This window comes from Hyposmocoma kahamanoa, unplaced genomic scaffold, assembly GCF_003589595.1.
Source record: "Hyposmocoma kahamanoa isolate Upper Pololo Valley unplaced genomic scaffold, ASM358959v1 64, whole genome shotgun sequence".
NCBI lineage: Eukaryota > Metazoa > Arthropoda > Insecta > Lepidoptera > Cosmopterigidae > Hyposmocoma > Hyposmocoma kahamanoa.
In genome coordinates, this window is record NW_020653852.1 from 6,976,816 (window position 1) to 7,002,251 (window position 25,436).

Sequence of the window (25,436 nt, forward strand, 5' to 3'; positions counted from 1 at the left end):
CATCATGCTATCTAAGGGTTAAGTGGCTCCGTTTGAATAAGGGCTTTGATTTATTTACGCCCAAGTTCAAACGGTTACAGATATTTTAAGGATCGTTCTAAAATAAAAGAACCTTACTTAATGCTTCTGAAATCCAAAGAAAATATCACCTGTTTGCAAATGCAAGTTGAAAAAAGAGCGAAAAGTTAGATATTTGGAAGAAGAAGTGATTCGAGACAAAGATCGGTAATCTAATAAATTTGAAAAGTTCAAGAATTTGAAGAAATTTTGTACAAAGTTTTCTTGAGAATTTTTCTAGGAAAGCGTTAAAAGTTTTTTTAATAACATAGCCTAATCGTTATAAGTTGAACAAATTCGAAAAGTAGAAGAATATTTAACATGCATAGAAAGAGCCTTATTTTACAAATATGGGTAATATCTACAGCTTATTTGTCTTTTTTCATGATAACCTCAATAAATGTGTTTATATTCGCCTCTTTCGTGTTGCAAAGCTTTCATTCAGTGGCCTGTTGTGTTATTTATTTTGTGCTTTCCAGTGTTGAAGCCGTGCCAATCAACGGTTGTTATCTTTAGTGTAATGCTACCAAATGTTTTGTTTTGAATTTCTGTGGTTTTTAGTTTACCAATGCTTTTTAATTTACTTTTAGATTGATGGCATTACACTTAATTCCAAAGCTGTGCAATCAAAGGAAGAAATAATCTTGTTTTACCTAGCACCACAATCTGGTTGAGGTAGTCTGGATTTAAGGGATACTTGTCTTGAATACTACTTCTTTCAGAGTGTTTTTCCTTTTCTTTCGTCTTCTCTGGCTGCTTTGTTTGAGTTTGTTCTTTTGATCCGTTTTTTGGCTTTGGCTCTTGAGGTTTAGGTTCCTGTAATTTTAAATAATCGAATATTCATTAATATATTCAATAATCAAACATTATGCCTGGCGGTTCATCATCTAGGTTAACTCTTTTTACCTTAAGTATTACGGGTAGAGGTGTCGGTGGAGGATTTGACGATGGTGGTACAGGAGGGTGTAGATGCACTCTCCTTGGATGGGGATGAGTCTGTGCCTGGTCATCAGATGTGTGTTCACCATCGTCGTGGTCATCTACAACTCCAGAATCGTCAAGAGACGACTCTCGATTGTTGCTATGATCGCTGAGTTGGCGACCTGCTGCTATTAAAGCACCTCCTCTACCTGTGATACAAATGTACATTTGAAACACTAAAAATCGCTCAATTAAGAAACTTGAAACAAGACCGCAAAAAGTAGGCTGTTCTAAATATAAATATATATTGATTGATTTTCGTTGATTTGAGTAAGTAGATATATTGTATTCAAAGATTCCTCGATTGTCGGATTGCAAGCTCACGTGTCCTGGTGTAATTAATAACTGATGCTCAAACATTGTGATGTTAAAATATAACTGGTGAGCTACTTTCAATCCAAAATCCACCTTTTAGGTTCAAAAGCAGCATTCTTATCCTGGGTTGTCGCAGAAGCGACATACAAGAATTTTGAAAGTAATATATCGAAAATTTTAATTGGGTGTATTTTAAACTTTGAGTTTGACCGTTAAATTATAGAAATACTCGTAGATTATAATATAAATCGGCTGCTACGCTAACGTCGTAGCTAATGTCTATGAGTCCAAACAATCATGTAAGTTATGCGTAGCAACCGCTACGTAGTTTGAATTCTCGAGTGCCGCTCGAGCGTTGTTTTTCAAGTATGTTTCATTATATTTTCGTAGTCCGTTTGAAATACGGTAAATTAGAGTTTGAACCTAATCTATTGGATAGATTAATAATCTCAGTACAGAGTACTAAAAAAACCGGCCACAAAAGTAAGTGGAATTACGTCTATTTGCTAAGTTTTATTGAAATATCCCCTAGTTCGCCACTATACAGGACTTAACACTGGAGGTAATAAAAATCGGTTCTCACTACTCAAAGTATATTGAGAGAAAAACGCCTTGAATTGGAGAAATAGCAAAATCAACCATTAAAGTAATCGCTCCTAAATTAAAGTTAAGCGCTATTTATAAAAATTAATCTTCATGCGTGAACAGCTACCCTTCGAGGTGGATGCTTTTCTTCAAAATGAAATGGGACAGCTATGAAGGTACCCTCTTTCCAACAAAAAAAGAATCATGAAAATCGGTTTACAAATACCGGAGTTATCGCGTAACATATATACAAAAAAAGAAGGTGCAGACGAATTGAGAACCTCCTCCTTTTTTGAAGTCGGTTAATAAATGATAACTATTCTGCATAAAACTCTACGCTCTCATGTTTTTTGGTTATAATTTTCTGGTATTATTTAATTGAATTGTTTAAATAGCCGATATAGATGAAAGATATTCGGACACTGATAATTTTTTTGCACACCTGTCCAATGTTCATTATAACTTAGAAATAAATCACATCAATATTAAGAAAGCGCTTCAAAACAAAATTATAATTGTTATAGTTGTTTATTTTCGAACAACATTATAGACAACACACAGAAATCCAAATGTTAAATTCCTAGCTCCCATTCCAAATGACGGTGTCATCGTATTTATGCAAACTGCTACGTATGCTAAATTGTGACACTTTTCGGTAACCGATTTCAATAAACCTTGGCAAATAGACGTAAGTCGAAATACATCTATTTGTGAAACTGAACTTTTGAGGTAGGTTTTTTTTTATAAAGTATTAATTGTGTATTGAAGTTCAAATAAGTAACATAAAATTTACCAGCATTTAATTATTTCTAAAACAGTGTCAGCCCTAATGATTTTATAATTTGAGGCGAGAAATCGCAAATATTTCTAGTTTGAGTAATAATTCAACTTCAGAATCGGAAATTGATGCAGGTAATGTAGTAAATGAATATAAAATAAAATCTTACAATATTCTTTCTTTTCATTTACCATTATCTACCTACTGTCTAGTAATTACTGTTTAATAGGTTTCAAAAACTTAATTACTTTATTCATAAACAATAATAATAACAATAATAACACACACACTCAACATAGCCCCACACTAGGGAAACCCTGTGTCGCGGGTGCCATGGACACACATATAGACAACCACAAATTACACTCAAACTCACAAGAGAAACAAATATTTCTATATAGGTATACAAATATTTCTCCCGGCCCGGGAATCGAACCTGGGACCTCTGCGTGGCAGTCCGTTACCGTTCGGCCACAGAGGCAGTTAAAAAAGTATCAATAGGTAGTCTCCTAACTTTATAACAATTGGCCAGTAAAGTATTATTTCTACATAACCCCTACTTACTTCTTCAAAGTCTAATTACGCGAGCAGGCCGAACTAGGCTAAATTTTGAGCATAGACATAAAAATGTTCTTTTCCTATGCCATCATTAGTTGCCTAGCAACGTTTTGTTATTAAACATTCTATGTCGAATTTAGCCTAGTACAGTTTAATATGATACACAATTTCGTTATAAAAATTCGCTTACATTCGGTTCCGCGGCAATGTACATGGAGCCTAAAAAACGCATCCAGAAGAAATTTATAAAATTTATAAAACACCTGAACTACAAGTGCAAACATTCTCCTAATGACTACATCGAGGATTGCCGCGTGCACCGTATCCTCACACTAGAAGAGCGCCGCGATCTGTTAGACATGGGCCTTCTATATGATGTCATGCGAGGGCGTCTGAATTGCCCTGAGTTGCTGGGGCTTATTTCACTGAGTGCACCTTCGCGTCGAACCAGACACACTCCACTATTTAGTGTCCCCTTCCAATCCACAAATTATGGTTAAAATGCTGTTCTCACTCGAATCCTTCGAACTTATAATACCAAATTTGCTACTGTGGATCCTTTTATAGGATCTAAGCATTGCTTCATAAGCAATATCAAACAAAAAATTATTGACTAACAGTACACACACCTCTACTTTACACAAAGTATATTTATTATTATTTATTTATATAAATTAATAAATTATGTATGCTATAATTACACATTCATTTTTATTCCTTTAAATTCTTATTTATATTATACGTATTGTGTTGTTTATTATACTGTACAAAAGAATATTATATTCTATGTATGTCACTTTGTATGTATATTATATTACATATATATATAAATATATATTATATTTCCCATACATCATGTTTTCCTTCTAATAGACAGAATTCATTTCAGTGCAGTCCTTAATATTATTTTTTAATTGTTTACCGTAGTTAAGTTGCTATAATTATAAATACAATCAAGAATTGTAACAAGGGTTGGCAGTCATTGGCCTTATTTAAATTGTACCTAATTTAAGCTTATTTTATAATCTGTTGGCTGTTGCTACCCCAAATAAAATAAATTAAAATAAATAAAAGTTCACAGTATATGAATACAAAGATGAACTGTTAAAAGAAGACTCAAAACATTTGAGCTTAAATCAGGGCACTATTATTGTAGCAATAATTTTAAGTAGTAATGCATTTAATCATGTTGTGATTGATTAAATTAAGAAGTGTAATTGATTCAATTGAGAAGTGTGATTGATTCAACTAAGTAGTGTGATTGATTCAGTTATAAAGATCCATTGATACGAGTATTTTTTGTGTATAAATTGACGTCAATTTAGAAACAAAAATCGACCAAAAACGTTTATAGCAATACCTCCCACAACTGGACATTGTTATGCAAACTAGAACCAACCCACAAAATGTTACTTTCGAGATAATTAGATTTTTGTAAAAACAGTGTGAACAAATAAATAGGTAAGTTATTTGAGACAAACTACTTGAGTTATGTGTAGCATTGAGAATGATATAGGAAAACTATTATGTTATATAGCAATAAATAGAAAACTTTATGTATCTTTTTTATTTAGTTAACGAGAACCATGTTCTAGTTTTCGTAATGAAAACGCTAAAGATCTACAATACTTCAGTACATGTGATATGGATCCATTAAGCATATTTAAAAAAATACATTATGTGAAGTTGAGCAGCAGTTCTTTTTAGCTGTTAAAAAGTTACTTATATAAGGTTGGTACCCTGAAGAACTTTTATTTTCTCCGTTTTGGCTTGGTATATTGCCAGGATCTTTTGTGAGCGGGTAAAGGATAGTCCGGTGTGCTACCTAAACACATAACTCAATTTCACTCGATGTGTGGGTTGGTTCTTGTTTGCATAACTATGTCCAACTTACTCGTGAAAATCTTCACACAAACTCACTTTTTCCCTATGAACAACGCCTGAGTCCTGACTAGAATTGCTACAATTTGTTTATTATGTGCAATAATTTGTTTCTTAAGTAGGTGTAGTAAATTTTTCTTAAAATAATTGATAATTAATATGTGATACATATATTCTACCCGTACAATATTATTTGTAGAATCCCAATGGTATTTATACGGTAAATAAGATCACTCTTACTTCTTCTTAAATCTTGCATAAAGCTTTGTATTGAGTGAGCCAATTGCATTTCAACGTAGGTGTGTAAAGAACTATTGGGATTAGGTACAAACTATGTTACGTACAGACTTTAGCCATGTAGTACCTACCTAAGGCATTGTCAGGATGCAGCGTGTGCGGGGGTGGCGGCGGTGGCGGTGGCGGGGGAGGCGGCGGCGACGACGGACTAGGGGTCACTGACCGCGACCTGGACTGCGATCTCGACCTGTAGACAAATGTGAGCGAACCTTTAAAATGTCTATACGAAATTTAAAAAAAAAAGATTATGCTCATTCGGTCCCTTACAACACTTATGGACGTAAATAAATTAAAATTTTCCCGTTAACTAATCTACATCACAATAATATGAATTTTTTAATTGAACTATATAAATAACTTTTTGTAGTAAAAAATGGGGTGCGTAAAAGGAGCTTCTCCTCAATGTCGCAGCAATTGTATTCCCACTATATCTGCAGCACCCTGGGTCTGCGCCGATTGTTACCCAGGTCAGTTCGGATAAGTTCTACGCCGCGATAATAGTGTTAAGTGTATGCCATCGCTACAACAAGAAGAAGCAGTCAAAATTGTAAGTTATGGCGATCCGTGATAATTGAACGACACATAATATATAATAATGATGTCATAATGATACCGTTCTCTAATACTTTGACCACATGTGCTACTCAGTTGTCCAGAATGACGTGTTAGAGCCTATTCACACGGCGTATTTTATACGCGCTATAGTCGCGCGTATGTATCGCGCATTTTGATAAAAGATAGTTTTAATTTTAGTTTTGTTTGTTAATTTCAGTTAGTTTTTGAAATTAAGCAACTACATGAAATTCTAAGTGTAAACTTCAGTGGAGTATATAACCTTCTTGCTTGCAACGCGATGTTTGCGTGTGTTAATCGATTCACTACAGCGCGTCTGCGGCGGGTGCCGTAAATACGTGTTCGTGATACGCGCGTCGTCGGCTTATATACAATACGCCGTGTGCATAGGCTCTTAAGGGAACTGTCTTACTTTTGCGAAGAAGAAAAAACTTTAGTAGACTTCGATCTGCAGTTCACTTGGTAAAGTATTTGCCCTAGATTGACCAAACAGACGCAGGTTCGAATGCTGTCAGATCGAAGGAAGTTTTCTTTGTATTCCATCTTTGTATTAATAATGATTACAAACTACTTATATGTTTATATATTATACGCTTTTAATCTTTCACACTGTATTATGCTAACATTACAAAAGGGGGATAAACGCGATGAAACAATTTAATAGGTGTTCGCATATCTACCTACCAATTACACCCGGCGATGTTTTGGCCAGGCCGGCACAGTGCGCGTGGTTAAAGCTTTTAGTTAAGTACTCTTGTCTGGGGTTCAGCAATAATAAAGAGTTTTCACAAACGTTTCGCAGGATTTTAAGGTTTAAATGTTACCAACTCATGTTCAACAACTTTTGGTTATTCATACAGAAATTAGCACTTCCACCTGAATTTATTAATTACGTTTTGTAGTGTGAAGAAACTTTCTCTTCAAATTATGTAAAGATTATGTTCACAACCTGTATATATGTTCTTAAAAAATCTTTATCATGAATATGGGATTAAAACTATTTTTTTCGTGTCTAAATGGCATATATTTGTTTTTTTTTTTCAAAGAAACCAACTAAATCTCGTTCCGGGTCCTATACGGATCCTTTTTTTTATGATACCAATCAAATGGACGGGATGAACAAGTCGTGTACCCGTGATGTTAAGCGACACGTCTGACCAAGCAGTTGCAGTGCCACGCCACTGGGACAGGAATGAGTAGCACATGATGAAGGAGGCCTACGTCCAGAGATGAGCTTCCAATAAATTTTGAGTCGAATATTTCAATTGAAACCTATTATTATTCTAATTTCATTTTAATTTAATTGACTATAATTTCATTTTAATTTTGCATGTTTTGTGCAAATGGAATTTTGTTTTTCATACATTTTTTTGGAATAAAGGCTTTATATTATTATTATATTATGAGTGCTAGAGCTACGGAATTCACTCCGGGGGTACTATCCAGGACAACCAGACCTTGACTAATTAAGGAAAGTTTATTTCCCGGTTTGGTCTTGCCGGAAAACGGAACCAGGGACCTATTTATCCAGCGCCCACAGTGCAAACCGTTGGGGCGCTAATGTCCCGAAAAGTTATTTCATTTTCATGTTTACAATTTCGTACCCTTGGTATAACAAAGCCACATCACATGACAAAAATTCTTTTATCAAATGAAAATCTTAAAAAGAATACCAATTTCCATGAAATAAATGATGTATGCGTAAAAAGTTATCAACTAATTCCGTCCCTAAAACCTTCATCATCATCATTTTCAGGTCATTCATTCATATTGCAGATGTGGCCCTATTAAAGGAACTGTGTCAATATGGTACACTATTTGCGTAAATTGTTTTCTGGTTTCAATGCGCACATTAAGCGAAAATCTAATTTTTATTTCACTGTGTATGAATGTCCACAGGTGCTTGCGATTATCTAAGACTAGGTAGGTGGTTTATTTCACATACGAGTTTGTAAATGAATCCACAAGTAGGTAAAAGCGCTTACCGAAGTGTCGGCAAACAGCATTATAATGCAAATGCACGCGCCGACTACAAGATATTTAGGTCAAGCAGGTGGGAACTATTCATAATACAAAAGTACTACAATTCCGCTCTTGCATTGGTACGGAAAACTAGACATCCTGAATCCAACATTATTAGATAGCTATTGAATAATAAAAGGTACGCAAAGTTATTTCGTTATTCGTTCGCTTTTACAGAATTTTGAGAGCGAATGAAATATTTGTGTTTTATTGCACATTAAAATATACAATGACAACACAGTACAGTAATGTAAGTATATTGCAATAAGCTAATGTACAACAAGTGACCTTTTGCTAAGGCTCAATTTACATCGCGGCGGAATGGAATGGAAGCGGTTTTTTGTAACAAAATTGTACAGTCGATGACCTAAGAGACCTGCCTTCCTAACAGTCTATTTAGTTCTGAGTAGATCAGTGTAAATAAAGGTATTCTGAGTAGATCAGTGAAAAAAAAGGTATTGAAGAAATTCAACCCTTAACCTCTGAGCTGTAAAATTAATTTTGGTATGACTTCCTTATTGCATCTTAGTTGAAGGACGTTTTAGTAAACTTTTTAAGCTAATTTGATCTTTAATTACATTACACGAATACAAAATTTAACTGCATCTGTGGCCGAACGGTTACCATGCTGGACTGCCACGCAGAGGTCCCGGATTCGATTCTCGGGCCGGGAGAAATATTTGTATGGCCTACATTTATTTCTTTCGTGAGTGTGGGTGTAATTTGTGGTTGTCTATGTGTGTGTTCATGTGACCCGCGTACAGGGTCAGGGGGTTAGTGCGGGGCTGTGTTTCCTTAGTGTGTGTGTTATTATTATTAATTTCAACAAAAAAGCAGGAACTCCTTTACATTTTTCTGTTAAATGTATAAGAAAACTCTTAGAACCAAAAAATCGGCTAGGGGGACATATATATCTTAGGGCATCGACCGTACGTACGATAGGGTAGCTGCGGGAATTTCCGTGATTGCGCGATAAATCTCCGGAAGACTTGCGACCTGTGTTTTGCCTCGTATCTAGTTTATACGTTATACAATTGACGTAAAGTTCATTATGCTAAGGTTACAAACAATCGCTTCCATTCCTTTCCGCAGTAATGTAAATTGAGCCTTGTAGCAATTTAATGCAAACAACTCGAGAAAAGTAAGTTACGATTTTTTTCAAGTGACGGTATGAACAAGTCGTGCGCCTGGTGGCAAGCGACACGCTTGTCCATAGCAGTTGCAGTGCCACTTAGAGCTTTAAATTGCAAAAAATTTAGTTGACAAGACTCACGTGCTCGTAATTTCACCAGCAACCTGACTCTTCAAAACTGGCACACAGTAGTGCATTTTGCCGCTTGGCGGCAGGATTAGGTAAGGCGACAGTACTTCCCTGGACGAACTCTTTCACAAGGAGATCTACTACAGAGCGTGTTTATCAAAGAATGTCGTCTGACAATTTAACATGGTCTATTATATAGTATATACTATTATTGCACATGCAAATATTATTTTTAATTATTCACAGTTCTGCACATTCGCGCCCGCTTAACTATTGACTATTTTGTGTACTACACTAAAACGGTGACTTCAATTTGAGTGGATGCTAAGAAAACTGCGCTCGCTTCTCTCTCTTTTTTATGCAAGTATCACACAACATGAAATACTAATAATATGTACATGTACTACTTGGTACTTGGTGCAACGGGCTGCATATACATATATATACATTTTTACATTATAATATTTAGTAGCAGTCGGGCTCCTTGTGAATGAGTTCGTCCAGGGAAGTATTGTCACCGTACCTATTTCTGCCGCCAAGCAGTAATGTCAGCATTACTGTGTTCCGGTTTTGAAGGATAAGGGTGCTGGTGGAATTACAGGGACATGGGACTTGTCAACTTATGTCTCAGGGTGACGAGCGCAGCGCAGATCTTAGCGATTTAAAGTGTTGAGTGGCACTACAACTGTTATGTACAGTCGTGTAACTTACCATCAGATGCACGACTTGTTCGTTCCGTCACGTGATATTATTAAAAAAACCTTATTTACTTTTTTGAAATAATTATGTAATTTTTATGAAAAAACCGACCTCAAAGTTTATTGTTTTACATGTATTTGCCAACATTGCCAACTTTTATTGAAATCGGTTAACGGAAAGTGGGTGAAATCCAATAACCCGGATTCATTCCCTAATTTGTTAAGGGTGGTAAATTAGGGAAAGAATGAGGTGGAATATTTTCTTAAAATTTTAATGGAACCACCACTACTGACAAATCGAAATCGGTTCAGTTGTACACGTCTGATGACAATGCTATAATTAAACTAAATTTAAGCAACATTTTGCATGCCTAGTCAGGTAAGACATGTGTTCTGTAATAATTGTTCCATCTTTCACACCATGTTTTAAGCAAATAAATTTCATTTCATTTCATTTCAAATTTCATTTCATTTCAATGTCGGAGTGGTCGCGTAATATAAACACAAAAAATACAGTCAAAATTGAGAACCTCCTCCTTCTTTTAATGTCGGTTAAAAAAATCAGACGACTACAAAAAATGGGATCCTCTCTTCCTCCTTAAGGTTTTTTTTTTCTTCGGTGTGGTAATCATGTTTCAAACGTCTTTAACAGACATATTGATGAGTTATTCCATAATGAAATGATGTTTATTTAGGCGTGAAATGATGTTTATTTATTCATTATTAAACATTTGCCTAGAATAATTTCCCATAGGATTGCTATAGATAAACAGTTGACCCAGATGGAAAATTGTAATGAATAAACATGTATCGAACTCTATATACTACTTCTATACCTCCAAGGTTCTTTGTTTAATTAACGCCTAGTAACTTCCGTGAGTTCTACATATTGTTGTAAAAACATGGATAGAAGTTCTATATGTAGTTGCAACACGGAGCTGCTGGAAGTTTCTAGAACTTGCAATTTAAGTACAAAGTTTATGTCGTCTTTGTATAGTCCACAGCATCCTCAGCTTTACACTTTGGATTTTAGATAGTTCAAATGAGAAGTCGTATATAGATATATTTGAAACCTTAGGGTGCATTTACTCGACACGAATTTCATCGCGCACACGCCGCGCGGAGACCGCGTTGCCGCCGCGCAACAACCGCGTGCATCTGACTATCATGGCAAAGTACGCTCTATTTATTTAGCTTTTACGTTTTAACTTAAATGAGCGTCCCGGCCACGCGGGCGAGGTTGGCTTGTCTTTGGTCTACGCGGCGACCGCACTGGTGTATTATTCACAGGAATTTAAATATTGTCGCATAGTAAATAGAGTTCAGATTCGCCATTAATGTGCGCGAAAGCGTGCTAACTGGGCGCTTCAGAATAAGCCAGAGCGTGCTTTTGACACGTACACATTTGGCGATCAGTGCCTCTACCACGCGTTTACTGTGACAATTGTCGCTAGCGACCGCGTAAATTACATCACAATTTTGTATGGCAAATTATACAGAGCCCCTAGCGGTCCCAAGAAGAAACAGCATTTTGTATACAAACATTTTACGAGGTCGCTAGCGATAACTGTCAATGTAAGGTCATGGTAGAGGCACAGAAAATATTCTGTACGTAAGTGGAAATGGCAATTCTTATAGTACGGGGAATAGACCCGGTTATTGGTGTGATTGTCTGGTATCGGCACAATACGCGATTTCCTTTTTTGTCCTTTAAAATTATTTACAGAATTCTATTACGTGTTAGTCTAAATATTCTTTGAGGTTTGCGTCATCGCAATAACTATTTTCTGACAGTGCTTGTTTATTTGATTGTTGTGCTGGCTATATCTTCATTCGAAGAATACAGATCCCACTTCTTTGCCTGTAAATTGAGCTTTAAAATCTATAATGAAAACTTTTTTATAATACAAAGGCGGACGTTTCGGGCCCTTTACAGGTCCCATGGTCACGGTTGACATGTAAAGACCCCGAAACGTCGGATTGTTTGAAAAAAAAAAAACAAATATACGCGATTTAAATCCGGAAAAATAGTTTCATTTCCTATGTGTAACAATCGCGAAACCTAAGAATTACATCATTCTTTGGCTATATTAAAATTTGTGGTGTTATAAGTATAAGCTCAGCACTTGATACCCCCATTAATTATTATTTTGTTTCAATTTGAGTTCATTAATTTGTTCGTGATCTAACTAATTCCAAGCATTGATACCACAGATTCGCCAAAAAAAAAAATTACCTACTACACGTTTTATTATTGTAGGTAGGCACACAATGTATTGAAGATAGTTTAAATCGATCGTGATCGCGATCCTTTCATTTGATCGTCTGGCAATAACAAGTTGTACTTAAAATTAAAAAAAGATTATGAAAACTGTCTTTTGAAGCTGGTCTTGTTTATGAAAATAAATAGAACTAACTTTTACCACTTAATGCAGAAAAACTGAGCTTCGTCCACTATAATTTGCCTTTATTGAAATTTGAGTAGTAAATTTAAAGGTAACGTGATCTAACTTCATAGTACTTTCAGTTACAAGTAATACACAAATTGTCAACGATCCTGTAGTTGCGTTTATCCTATTTCTATCATCTTTAATCAGTAAATGAATTTATTTGGCGTATTCATTACAAATTTTTCCCAGTTTTAAACAGCCGATATCCAGCCGGATATTGTTCTACTATACGCTATCCGGCCGGATAGTAAAAATAGGCCGGACACCAGATATATACCGGATAACCGTTTCATCTCTAGTTTAAAATGTGCAGAACTGTGAAAAATTAAAAATAAGAAAAATATTTGCGTGCGCAAAAATAGAAAGATACCGCGCTTTGATAGAAAATTAGATCCCAAAAAATAGTTTAATTTCATTCAGGGATGTAATGAAAGTAATCTGTTTTCATCATGTCGTTATTATACTTCAATTTATAATGTGAAGAAAATGTAATACCGCTGACAATCGCTGATTTTAATGTAAAAGAAACTTTATGATTCCGGTATGCGACTGAATTCAAGAGCACCTGTAAGATTCTGGAATAAACTGCCTGCTAGCGTATGTGACAGTCCATGCATCGCGATCGGTGGCATCTTTCAAACACAAATTAAAAGAGCCATAAAGGTCAAACAAGCAAGTAATTTGTTTAGAATATAAAATCCAATGTATATAAAGTTTTATGTAGGTGTGTATATCTGTCATATGTATATATTATCATCATTTATAATTTATTCACATTTAATGTTTATTAAATTTATTGTATTATGATTAGTTTTGCAGACTCTCTATACCACGGCTAGGGTTGGCTGGAGGAGATCTCTTCAAGAGATAAGCTCACCTTTGTATATGTACTTTGTAACATATGTTTTAAGTGTCTTTTTTGTGCATTAAAGAATTTGTCTATACAAGAATTGTTGTATTTTCGTGTATTTCGGAAATATAATTTATAGTTAACAATGGTCGACTGGGTCTGTCCTTAAACTAAAATGCTGATTTAAAATACATAATTATGCATGAAAATAGGTTTTATACCAGGACCAGCAACAATTGGAAGCACAGGAAGATACATCGATATACGATGTCTGCAGTACCTACAGTAAAGGGACTAGATGTAGGCTGGGGTTCCACCCCTTTGTTGTGGATATTTCAAGGATTCGCACGAAATGTTACGCTTCCATATTTATAAGGCAAACGGCTTGAGTGGAATTCCCTGCTTGCAGATTTGTTCCCTGAACGTTGTAACTTGCCATTATTATCACTAATTCTGTTGTACAGTTCTGTTGACAGAACTACTGGTACTTTTTCCCATTTGTTCTGTTAATAAATAGACAGTTTTCTTCAAAGAACTACTTTATTATTAGCCATTTTTATCGTAAATTATATTAATTATAATGTGATTTGACCTGAAAACCTGTTCGGAAACGTAAATAAATTCGCTTCGGGCACTCTGGTGCTTCTTTTTCATATACTAACCTTACTTAACCTACTGAGTAAGGAGAACAGAACAAATGGGAAGAAATGTACCTGTAGTACTGTCAACAGAACTCTACAACATAACAAGTGAGAATAATCGGTAACTTGGGCCTGTTCACGGCAAAAGTGAATAGGTATTATTTAGGTGTGTATCATATTCCATCAGGTGAGATGAAGGTCAAATGCGCACTTATTTTTTTAATAAAAAAAAACCAATTTGGAAAAATATAAAACTCGGTTACGAGTGTTTTACGGGTGAATGGGCTCCTTAAGTCAAATTACTCGACATTGGATTTTATTAAAATATAAAGCGTTGATCCGCTCAATATTCGTCTGCTACCGTGGTATGGACATGAGGTTTTGTTGATCCTGTTTCAAATTTATATTTTTTCATCATGCTTGCTCGTAAATAGCATGATTTCTTGTTAGCTAACTTGACTCTAATGTCCCAAATAAAATCATCGGGCCTTTTTTCTTCCATTACAGCCACGGTCGGTAAGGCGTTTTTTTTAATTGGTAGGACGCCATACTTCCTTAAATAGGTCAGGTTCAAGTTCAAGTAAGGAGGTTACTTAGTTTAAAATTAAAACATTCGCTGAAAATGATATTTAAATAGAAATTTGAATGCAATTCAGCCACATACTACTTAAATGCTTATTATTAACAATTGTTTTATAATAAAATAAATTGATTTTAATTTATTTTCTGTTCAAAAATTTTGCAATTATTTTTACGTCATGTAATATCATGGATTTATGCATCCTTTTGTATTTGCAAGTTGTATTAATTATGGAAGAATAGCTAGATGGTCTGATAAAAATGAGGTGCATTGATTAAAAAAAAAATAAACAAAAATTCATCATTTGCAAAATCCATAATTGTTGTGTTGTGAACCATATTTAGTCATACAAAAAAATAAACATTGTATTTATTTCCTCATCAATGTTGATGAAAAACATTGTATTGTATTGTGTGTAATGAATGTATCACAGACGGTAAAAAAATATTAAAGCCCTCGCCTTCCGCTCAGGATTCTGATACACCCACGTTGGCAACTTCTTATTTACTGTCCTTCATACATAATGTACTATTATGGTTCGATTACAAAATAACTCACGACAACGAGCATTTTATAACAGTAACCATTAAAACTTATGGTATTTAGTTTTCAATTTACGTATCAGTAAAAAGAAAATGTCAATCATTGACCTTGTTGAAATAATTCGAAATGACGCTATGTGAATGGTGTGAATGGAAATTTATTTATTTATCTTATTATATCTAAAATATTCCACATTTTTCGTAACTTTTATTTTTCAAAGGTAAAACGCGCTTCAACATATTAATGGATGTTACTTTTCCATTGTTGTCAGAAATGGAAAGATGTTTCTGTTAAACCAGAACTTGGCTAGCTGCCAGGTACTTTAGTTATTATGTTGTTTACTTATTTTTGTAACCTTTATGTTTATGATATAATGTATTATTATTTTTTGGCGAAAGAAGACTTCATGAGGGATATGTTCGTTGAAAGAATACTTCGGCGGTGAGGAACACGACATGAGAAGATATTCACAAAAGTCTCACGCTACTCGGCATGGTCAGTGACTAGTATCTTTGTTTAAAGGAGACATGCCCAGCATTCAGACGTTTTTATATTCTGCAGACAGATATATCGTAAAAGACGCCAATGTTTAGAAATTCCTGAATTGGCATACTTGCACGATGCCACTTCAAAATAATTGGTACTTGGTACTTGGTGCAACGGGCTGGTATCCGCAACTCGACGACAAAGCGCCTATTTTGCGTGTGGTTCAAAATAATTATTTATTTTAAATTTTTATTGAATTGATGATTGATTTATTGAATTGATGATATTGAATTATTTTTTGTGAAATTACTCCACTAGTTTGTTATATAGTTATTTATATACTTATACTAGTGTGTTATATAGTTATTTATTACTTAATTTTTATTTATTTATTTACCATAACTTAGGATTAACAGTCATGTATCTAACACACCACCCTAGTTTATTTCTACATTGATGTGATATTGTAGAATATTACAATGCCATTACTCTCCTAGACATAAGAGCTAACCTCTTATCGGTGTAGTAAACCATTATGTTATCTGCAAAGTTTTTTCTTTGATCTCTTTATACGACTTTGCTTTTGACTTGATCAAAGAAACTTGTTCTCGGTCGTGCTCGACTTTTGGCTGCCACTTTTCCTCTGATCAGTTTTTTTATGATGACGTCGATTTTAAAGATTCTTCTGCTTTTCTTCATAAAAGGGTCTCTCAATAGATGATGCGAATTAAAGTTGCGAATGTATGGATCAATTTGAATAACAAAATGATTTTTGATAGTCTTAATCTGTCAATTTCGTGTATACAACAGTCTTAAGACGCATAAGACTGGCGTGGGCTGCTTACTCCAAACTCAGATTCGCGTTCAACATGAAAGTTGCCAATTATGAAAGATGAAAGAAAAACAATGCCGAACAAAAAGCTCGCATTCACGACCACTGTATTTTGCAGGTGCTTACATTTAGAGCTGAGACATGGATTTTTACTAAGGAGATCCTCCACAAACTTCAAGTGGCTGAAAGAGCAATCGAAAGAAAACTGGTAGGAGTTACACTGACAGACCGTAAAAGAAACAAATAGGTTACAGAGCAAAGTAAAGTGAGCGATGTTACTAAACATATGAAGATAAAGAAATTGAAGTGGGAGTAGGCTGGTAATGTCGCCCGCAAGAAAGGCTCTTGGTGCTAGGCAGCAACTGAGTGTCGGTAAAAAAATAATTAACCCCAGAAACATCTGCGGAAGACAGTAGAAATAACTTAAACTTGTTAATTACATTCCTTATTTTGTTCATAGCAGCCGTTGTTAACCGAAGGATGAAATTTGGGCATTGCTACTAAAAATTTGCTCGCACAGGAGCTGTTTTCTTGAAATCAAATTTGTGACTTAATGTCGACACATGTAGGATTATCTAAGTTAAAAATGTAGCCTAGTCTTAGCTAAATGAGAATGCAGAAGGATCGATCCCCATCATTTACAGTAAAAAGAGTGACAATGTACACAAGACTAAACACAATATACCATACTCACCCCAAAAGAGCCTATACAACTATATAATTTTAATAGTAAACGATGAGAACCTTAGGAATGCTTGAAGGTGATGATTTAAGGGCGATGAAGGAGGTCAACATCGTCATAAAGACTTTAACAGGATCTTAGAAAGTGTTTTAGTTCAAATGGATGACCTCGGTGGCCTAACAGTTTGCACTGTGAGCGCTGGATGAAGAGATCCTGGTAGGGCCACTTTGAGAAATAATCGGTTTTGGTGTGGGTGTTCTGGGTAGAGACCCGGAGTGAATTCCGATGCTCTGGTACTCAGGGAATAATGTAGTCTGAGACCAAGTAGCCGGTGTAGCTGTCTGACACATTATTATTTTAATATTATAAGAAGTTCAATAGGTGTCTTATATAAGTACAATAGTAGTTATAGAGATACGAGAGGTGGCTGCAAAGTAATCTACTTAAATTGTGGAATAAAAAATGATCATGGCTATTTCTTTTTTCAATAAACCTGGAAGGAAAATCGTTGCCTTACTTTCTCAAACTCGTGTCTCAGTAGTACAAAGTACAAAGATACTGAAATGCAATAAATGGATTGAATATATAAATATTGCAGGTTGATTTCACATCACATTTCCTTCATACTCACGCACTGGCTTTTACCTATTCTTAAAGTAATGCATCGAAATTAACACGCTTGATAAGAAATTTAAAATAAATAGAAAGTTTTGCCCTTTTTTTGCAAAGCATTGATATGTATATAGATTTATAGATATAAACGTTTTGCCATCTCATGAATAATCACTCTTTATAAGGTACGAGTGTGAGAAAGTAAGGCATCGAAATGCAATTATAGGTATCATAACTGCCTCCGTGGCCGAACGGCTACCATGTGACTGTCACGCAGAGGTCCAAAATCAAAAATTAAAATCAAAATAATCTTTATTTCATAGGTAAGCATTATTACACTTGAAATCGTCACAATGGTTAAACTCTACCGCTCATTCGTAAGGCAGATTCCCCTGAGAAGTCCCACGTTCGATTCCCGGGTCGGGAAAAGAAAATATTTATATGGCCTACATTTATTTCTCTCATGAGTGTGGGTATAATTTGTAATTGTCTATGTGTGTGTCCATGGCACCCGCGATACAGGGTTTCCCTAGTGCGTGGCTATGTTGAGTGTGTGTGAGCGTGATTTAAAAAAAAATTGGAACGGGTCATTAGTACGTTAAAAAACGTAAGTAGTTGGACATTTTGATTGCCTCAGTAGCCAAACGGTTACTGCGCTCCCACGTGGAGGTTCCGGATTTGATTCCCGGGCCAGAAGGATTGTATGGCCTATATTTATTTCTCTAGTGAGTTTTGGTGTAATTTGTGGCTGTCTATGGTGCGGTGTATGATTACATTTTTAACAATTTATCTGTTTCTTTCGACATGTTGTCTATGCAAAGTGAAACATAAAAATAAAAAGAGTGTCACTAATTTTGAAAGAAGAATAATATTTTCTTCATTTCATTTATAACAGCCAATACGTCACGTTATACGTTTTATTGGAAACTGTCAAGAAATTATTACTTAGCCACCCCTCGTATACACAAGACACGTAACGTTCTAGGTTTGACGGTTTAAAGTTCCGGGTGTAGGTAACTGTAAATCAAACACTGTAGGCCAACACACAGGCCGACGAGCGCGGTGTGTAATGGTTTGTCTATAATAGCATGTTATGAGTTGAAAAAGGTTAAAGATAGTATCAGAAGTAAATCACTTTTATCTTTTCCTTCTACTTCAAAACAAACATAATCTCGACGTCTCCGTGTTTCCTCGTTATTCTGTTCCAGTACACCGGTTATTTAGATAGGAATCTAAGAGGTAAAACTTTGAGCGAGGCTCAGCTCAAGCTTATCCGATGGCTATATCTCATTATCTCGCTTTATGCATTATGAATAAGAACATTTTGTAGCTGAAGTAGAGTTGTTTATATCGTATTCGGCTTACCTGGATCACATGTCGGACTTTGGTCTTGGCATTTTAGGGTCTCTAATCTCAACGGTATAAACGGTACTTTGCGAATACGCGTTTGTATACAGTGTTCGGAGCGTCAATGCCTACACGTCGCTTGGATTGTCACATTATTATTTTAATTGTACTTACAGGTATTTATCTGTTACGTACGTCGTGAGATAGCAAGTGGAGTAGAGAAACTAAAGCAGGAAGTTGATAGTCGGCACACTTTATTCGGCCACAAGCTCTCACCAGTACGACTATCAAGTCGTAAGTGCGTCCTTCGACATACCATCGCTATAGAAGGCAACCCAACGAACTCGAGGTGCAAACTTTGACAAGCCAAACTCTTCACCTGTGTAATTGTTCACCTATGCAAGTGTTACAGTGGTCAATATGGAAATCCCTGAATCATCTCAGGTCACAAATTGGCCGGTGTAGAGAGATAATATGGTGAAATGGGACTATATAAAACCGGTACAAAACCATTGTGCTTGCGGATTGCCCACACAAAGTATATCTCACTTGCTCTCATGTCCACTGTATCGGACTAAGTGCACCAGCGAAGCCTTGCTAAAGGCAGCAGATAGGGGCATAGAAGTGGCTGTTTACTAGGCCAAAGAAATATAACACTGCAGAAGACAGGTAGGGGAACTGTAGGAAAAACGGACCCTGTGGGTAAAACGGACCGCACCTTTTACTATGAAACTACTAGTGCCATCTATTAACGCTTTACGTCCACTTGGTAGTCGCTACTCTCTCACTCTTGGTCAGTGTCTTTGGAGCGGCCGTGCGTTAGCACACGTTTTTATCAAGGCAAGTTATTTTTTGAGTATTTTGATGTAAAAAGAACAAATTTTAATTAACCTTTACTTTTATTTTGCAATTAATATTCATTTCTAAGTGATTTTCATTTAATTACTCCTTATTACACTTTATTTTAACGATACAATAAGCAAAGTTCCCCAATTATTTAATCTCGAAATATTTAACAATTACATACCTTTTTTTTTTTTTTTTTTTTTTTAAAAAGGCAAAATGGAATGGGCAAAATGGACCGCGTGGTCCGTTTTGCCTTCAAATATTTTTGTATGCAATATTATTATGGGATTTTGGTAATTCGATTTATTATTAAATTTCAGATGGTTAACAACTATAAAAGAAAATCAGATCGACAATCTTGGAGTGAAGAGGATATGAAAAATGCAATTGAACAGGTAGCAAGTCGTAAAATGGGGCTTAACAAAGCTGCCGCTACTTATAATGTTCCAAAGACTACTTTAATACGAAGACTGACAAAATACGAATCTAGCAAAGATATTACTAAAGCTACGGAGAAGAAAATGGGCCGGTATGAATAGGTATTTAACGCGAATCTAGAGAAGGAATTAGCATCCTATGTCAAAGATATGGAAAGTCGTTTTTTTGGTTTAACTACAAAGGATCTAAGAAGACTTGCTTACGACTTGGCTGAACACAATAAATTACAGCACAAATTTAATAATCATACAAAAATGGCTGGAAGGATTTGGCTAGATAATTTTTTAAAGCGTAACCTGGACTTGAGTCTCCGTAAACCCGAGCCGACTTCAGCAGCTCGAGCAGCAGGATTTAACCAAGTTGTTGTCAACAAATTTTTCGATCTCTTGACAGACCTAGTCGCTAAATATAAACTGGCACCTGACCGAATCTTCAATTTCGATGAAACAGGTATGACAACTGTGCCAAAAAGTATGCCTCGTATCGTTGGCACAAAAGGCAAGAAACAGGTAGGACTGTTAACTTCTGCTGAGCGAGGTCAGCTCGTCACTGTTGTTTGCTGCTTTGGAGCGGATGGCTCCTACATGCCTCCCTTATTTGTGTTCCCTCGTAAAAGGATGAAACCAGAGTTAATGTTGAATGCCCCACGAGGATCCTGGGCTTTGTGTCATGAAAGGGGGTGGATCCAGAAAGAAATTTTTACAGCATGGTTCGAAAAGTTTATTAAGTTGAACAACCAAAGATGAACCACGGCCATCTACGTCATTTTTTATTTCTCCAGAGGAAATAATGCCTATTCCTAGAACATCAAAACGGACTCGATCTACTGTTAGGCGAGGACAGATGGTTGAATTAACATCATCACCTTATCGGGAAGAATTAGAATCGCTTCAAAAGACTCAAGAGAAGAAACAAAGAGCAAAGACGGCAAAACAGAATTTATTCGCAGAAAATAAAGGGAACAGGACAGTAAAGACTCGACCAGGCAAAGGGAAATCCACTAAAAAAATTACTAAAAAGAGAAGCTATACATGTTCCAGCAAAGCAGAGGAAGATGTTAGATGCTTTTATTGTTCACATTTATTTTCTGAATCAGTTGAAGGATGGGTTCAGTGTCCAGAATGTTCTTTATGGGCACACTGTAGTTGTGCCGGTATTGAGGATAACGATCAAGACGTTAGGTTTGTTTGTGAAAGGTGTGCTTCCGCGTAGGTGCACTAATTCTTAATTTTTTGCTTATATTTTTGTAGGTCCTTTTTACCTTCATGCGTGATCCGTTTTACCTCGACGTGAAGGCAAAACGGACCAATTCGAGGGTTTTGGAAATCATCCAATATCTTTTAAATCTGTGATTTACTTTAAGTATTGGTTATAGGCATATAAGATAACTAAATGCTCAATTATATAACGTTAAACAAATGATAATAAAGCCGTTGATTTTTGTTTACAGTCGAATTTTCCTTAAGTGGTCCGTCCTACCTTCAGTTCCCCTATTCATCACATTATTCTCGTATATTGAAATAACCTTTGTCAAATGCAGTACTTAGTTATTGATATTTCTATACCAGTCTTGTGGATTGGTATCTCGATTATATTCCCAGTATGGTTCAAATAACTATAAACACAATAACAAACACGTTTACTATTTGATGTAATTTTTTAAACATCGAGCGAACGCTTCAATTCTGTAATGAATGGCGCGTGCGACCCGTGCTGTGTCGAGTGCACTGCGAGAATATGCATGTGTGCGTCCATACACGGCACGCGGCGGGCGTGTACATAAGCCGCGCTGCAACTTTTATATCGAGTTACTTATTATACTATGGAGTACACGAAAGGAGCCGCTTCTCACGACCTTTTTTTTTCCTTTCCTGAATATCTGGTGTATCCTGGGTAACAATCGGCGAACACCTTACCCTGGTTGGCAAATTCTTTCACCACAATGGCAAACATTACAGTATATGCCATCGATACGATGAGTAAAACAAGAAGATTTTACTGTGCTTGTTAATTGCCTTGCTGCTCGTTTTTTTTTATGATACCAAACCAAGTGACGAGACGAACAAGTCGTCAAAAAAAAAAGAAAAAGAAAAGAAATGTTTATTCAAAATAAATTTGATATAAACTACAAACTGAGATTGGGACCAACCTATTAAGTAATTAAATACTTGTAAATTGTGCGCCAGGCGAAACGCCTGTCACAGCTGTTCCAGTGCCACTCAATCGCAGGGAACTAGGGGCGCTGCCAGTGCACCCGTCACTCTGAGACATAAGTTGACAAGTCCTATGTGCCTATAATATCATCAGCAACCATATCCTTTCAAATCGGAACGCAGTTAATGCTCACATTACTGCTTGGCGGCAGAAATAGAGTAGTGTTTCGGACGCCAGTTAACAATACGAGTGGCGAATGCCGTCAAATGGAACACTACACGAATGTGTGAACGGGTAGTTATCGTCGGCCCTCGTGTACGAATGTTTGTTGAATGTTTCGTCGAACGCAGCGAGCACGTTTACGTAAATCCGGCACTAAACTTTCTTGTTCGTCTGTAGACATCGACGACGCTAGGTACTATTAGCATCAACTTGAAATTTTGTAAGGTTGTGCTACTAGGTTGAGTTTCGGGAACCATTAGGCTCAACTCACACTGGCGCAGAGTCAAGCGTCGCGACGCGTCATGTTTTTCGCCTATAGCATATTCATCTCTACTTACTTAGCAGAAAAGAGCTTCGTTGGCAAACCAACACACATAGCACACTAAGAAAAACCTATCATTATGTATTAGTCATAAAAATTATATAAATAGTAATAAGAATTGTAAATATTAAGTTAGTTATCCACTACCATCTGATTTTAACTCGTCAAACTCATCATCCTGCTTAGTACTACCCGCTACTCCTCTCACTGTGGTCTTGGCCACCCTTAGCCGTCAGTAGATCGGTCTTGGGAGTCTGCTTGGCCGGCAGTGAGAATAATGGACCCTACACTCTCATACTCTAGACGTTGAAAAACATTTTTCGCTTTTCTGGTACTGTTTTTAATTTACTGATAAAAATATTTAAAAAACCATATGGGAAACCAAATGATTTTGTCGGGCATTTAAATATAAAATTGTTTGTTTTTATGCGTAAGCACCAGCGGAAGTATGGCCGTCCCATTTTGTTACCTTCTATTTATTCATAATGCATGTTTAAAATTATTTACCCTTTTTAAAATTCTGTGTAATAATGTAACCCTTGCAATGACCGTTTCGTGTTAAATATTAAAAGTGTTTTAAAATTACTTAAAATTTTAATTTAATTAATTATTTAAAATTTTAAGTAAAGTCTTGGTGCAGTAAGGCTTATGAATTACTATCACAGAAGTTGTATTTTTCAATTAATTGTCACCAGTTTGAATTCGATTAGACAGAGTTATGTTCTGTAACTTTTTTATGCTTTGAAGGTTCTGAACGCGACTCAATTATCCTTTGTAAATTTTTCGTTTCGTGCCGACCATTCTCTTGTCGTCTTTTCGCTTTGTCATCTAATTTATTTAGTCACCATAAAATAATGTTATGTCTTTTTATGTTAAGTAGAGTAGTATTTTTTTTACGAAAAATATACTGTCTATTCTTGATAGTCGTGTTTATAAAGTCACCAATTCATTTAACTGGCAACATATACGCTTTTACAATAAGATTCCGGTTGATATTCAAAATTGCCATTCACGAGGTTTAAAAGTATAGTGAAACAAAAACTTTACATTAAGCTTCTGTGTACTTGAATGACAAAAATCTATGGTAGCGACCCGTTTAGCTTTTGCAGGTTGTCTTATTTGAACTAAATATTGTGAATAATAAATAACGCCCACACGCATAGCCCCGCACTAGGGAAACCCCCGTGTCGCAGGTGTCGTGGACACACACATAAACAACCACGAATTACACCCAAACTCACGAGATAAATAAATGATAAATGTGTACCAAAATATGTTTATTTACAAAGAGCAACCCCTAGCGTTTGCTACTCATTCTTCTCTTATAAAAAAAAAACGAAGTATAACGATAGCAAATACCTATTTAATTTATATCGTTATGCATGAAATTTCAATCCAGGTATTAACTTATGTTAAGGAGCCGCCGAGTAGTTCCGTTCGGTTATTGTGGAATTTAAGTGGATGCCAAGAAGGCTTCGTACGCAGTTTTTTTATGACACCTAGTGACGGGACGAACATGTCATGCGCCCATCAACAAACATAGCTACACGCCTGTCTACAGCACTGCCACTCAGTGCTTTAAATAACAAAGGTCTGACGGCACTGCCATCTCCCTGAGACATAAGTTGACTACTCTCATATGCCTGTAATTTCGCAGAACACAAGAATGCTCAAATTACTGCTTGGCAGTAGAAATAGTTAAGGTGGCAGTATTTCGCTCGGTTACCGTTAATACAAATAAAAATACGTAAAAATAAATGATAAAAATAACTCATGTCCGAGAGAGTTTCAAATATTTCGAAATACTTGCGCGTGTCGCGAACTCCCGTAAAGCCGAGCAAAGTGAAATACGAGGAGATACAACAGATAAAGCATCATATGAATGCTAGCAATCTCGTTGCAACGTTTAAGCTGCCAGCTGTGAAGTACAGCTCCCGGCTCCTATATTGCAACCCGACAATTACGATCCAGGCTTTTGACGTTTGAAGCCCGGTTTTAAATTGAATTTGTTGCAAAATTGTCTATTTTGGGCCGTCATTGAAAATTTTTGAGGATTAGGTACCTGTTGTGTCGTTGACAATACGACATTTGACTGTAATTGTAAATACTGCCGCCATTTGTTTTTGTTTATCATATCAAGTGACGGACAAGTAGTGCACCTTGGGGTGCACTAGAAGTTCCAGTGCACTCAGAGCCTTAAATTGTAAAAATCTGTGACATAAGTTGACAAGTCTCATGGTTATTATCATTTAATTATGTTGAGACTGAAGGTTTGCTTTGCGGTCTGGTATGATATGACACACACGCACACTCACGCACACACACACTCACACTCACAGACACACACGCACACACACTCACACTCACAGACACACACGCACGCACACGCACACGCACACGCACACGCACACGCACACGCACACGC

The 25,436-nt window shown here is 36.1% G+C and overlaps 1 protein-coding gene across 1 annotated transcript in view; it reads right to left on the reverse strand.

Annotated features, from left to right (window-relative positions):
* Positions 1 to 25,436, reverse strand: part of LOC113230841 (sodium channel protein 60E) — a 252,806-nt gene that overhangs the window by 12,594 nt on the left and 214,776 nt on the right. Inside the window, exons 9-11 of the mRNA XM_026464940.1 lie at positions 5,524 to 5,639; positions 964 to 1,187; positions 711 to 873 (exon numbers count right to left, since the gene is read on the reverse strand). Coding sequence (XP_026320725.1) covers positions 711 to 873; positions 964 to 1,187; positions 5,524 to 5,639 — 503 coding nt within the window. The remainder of the gene's footprint in view (positions 1 to 710; positions 874 to 963; positions 1,188 to 5,523; positions 5,640 to 25,436) is intronic.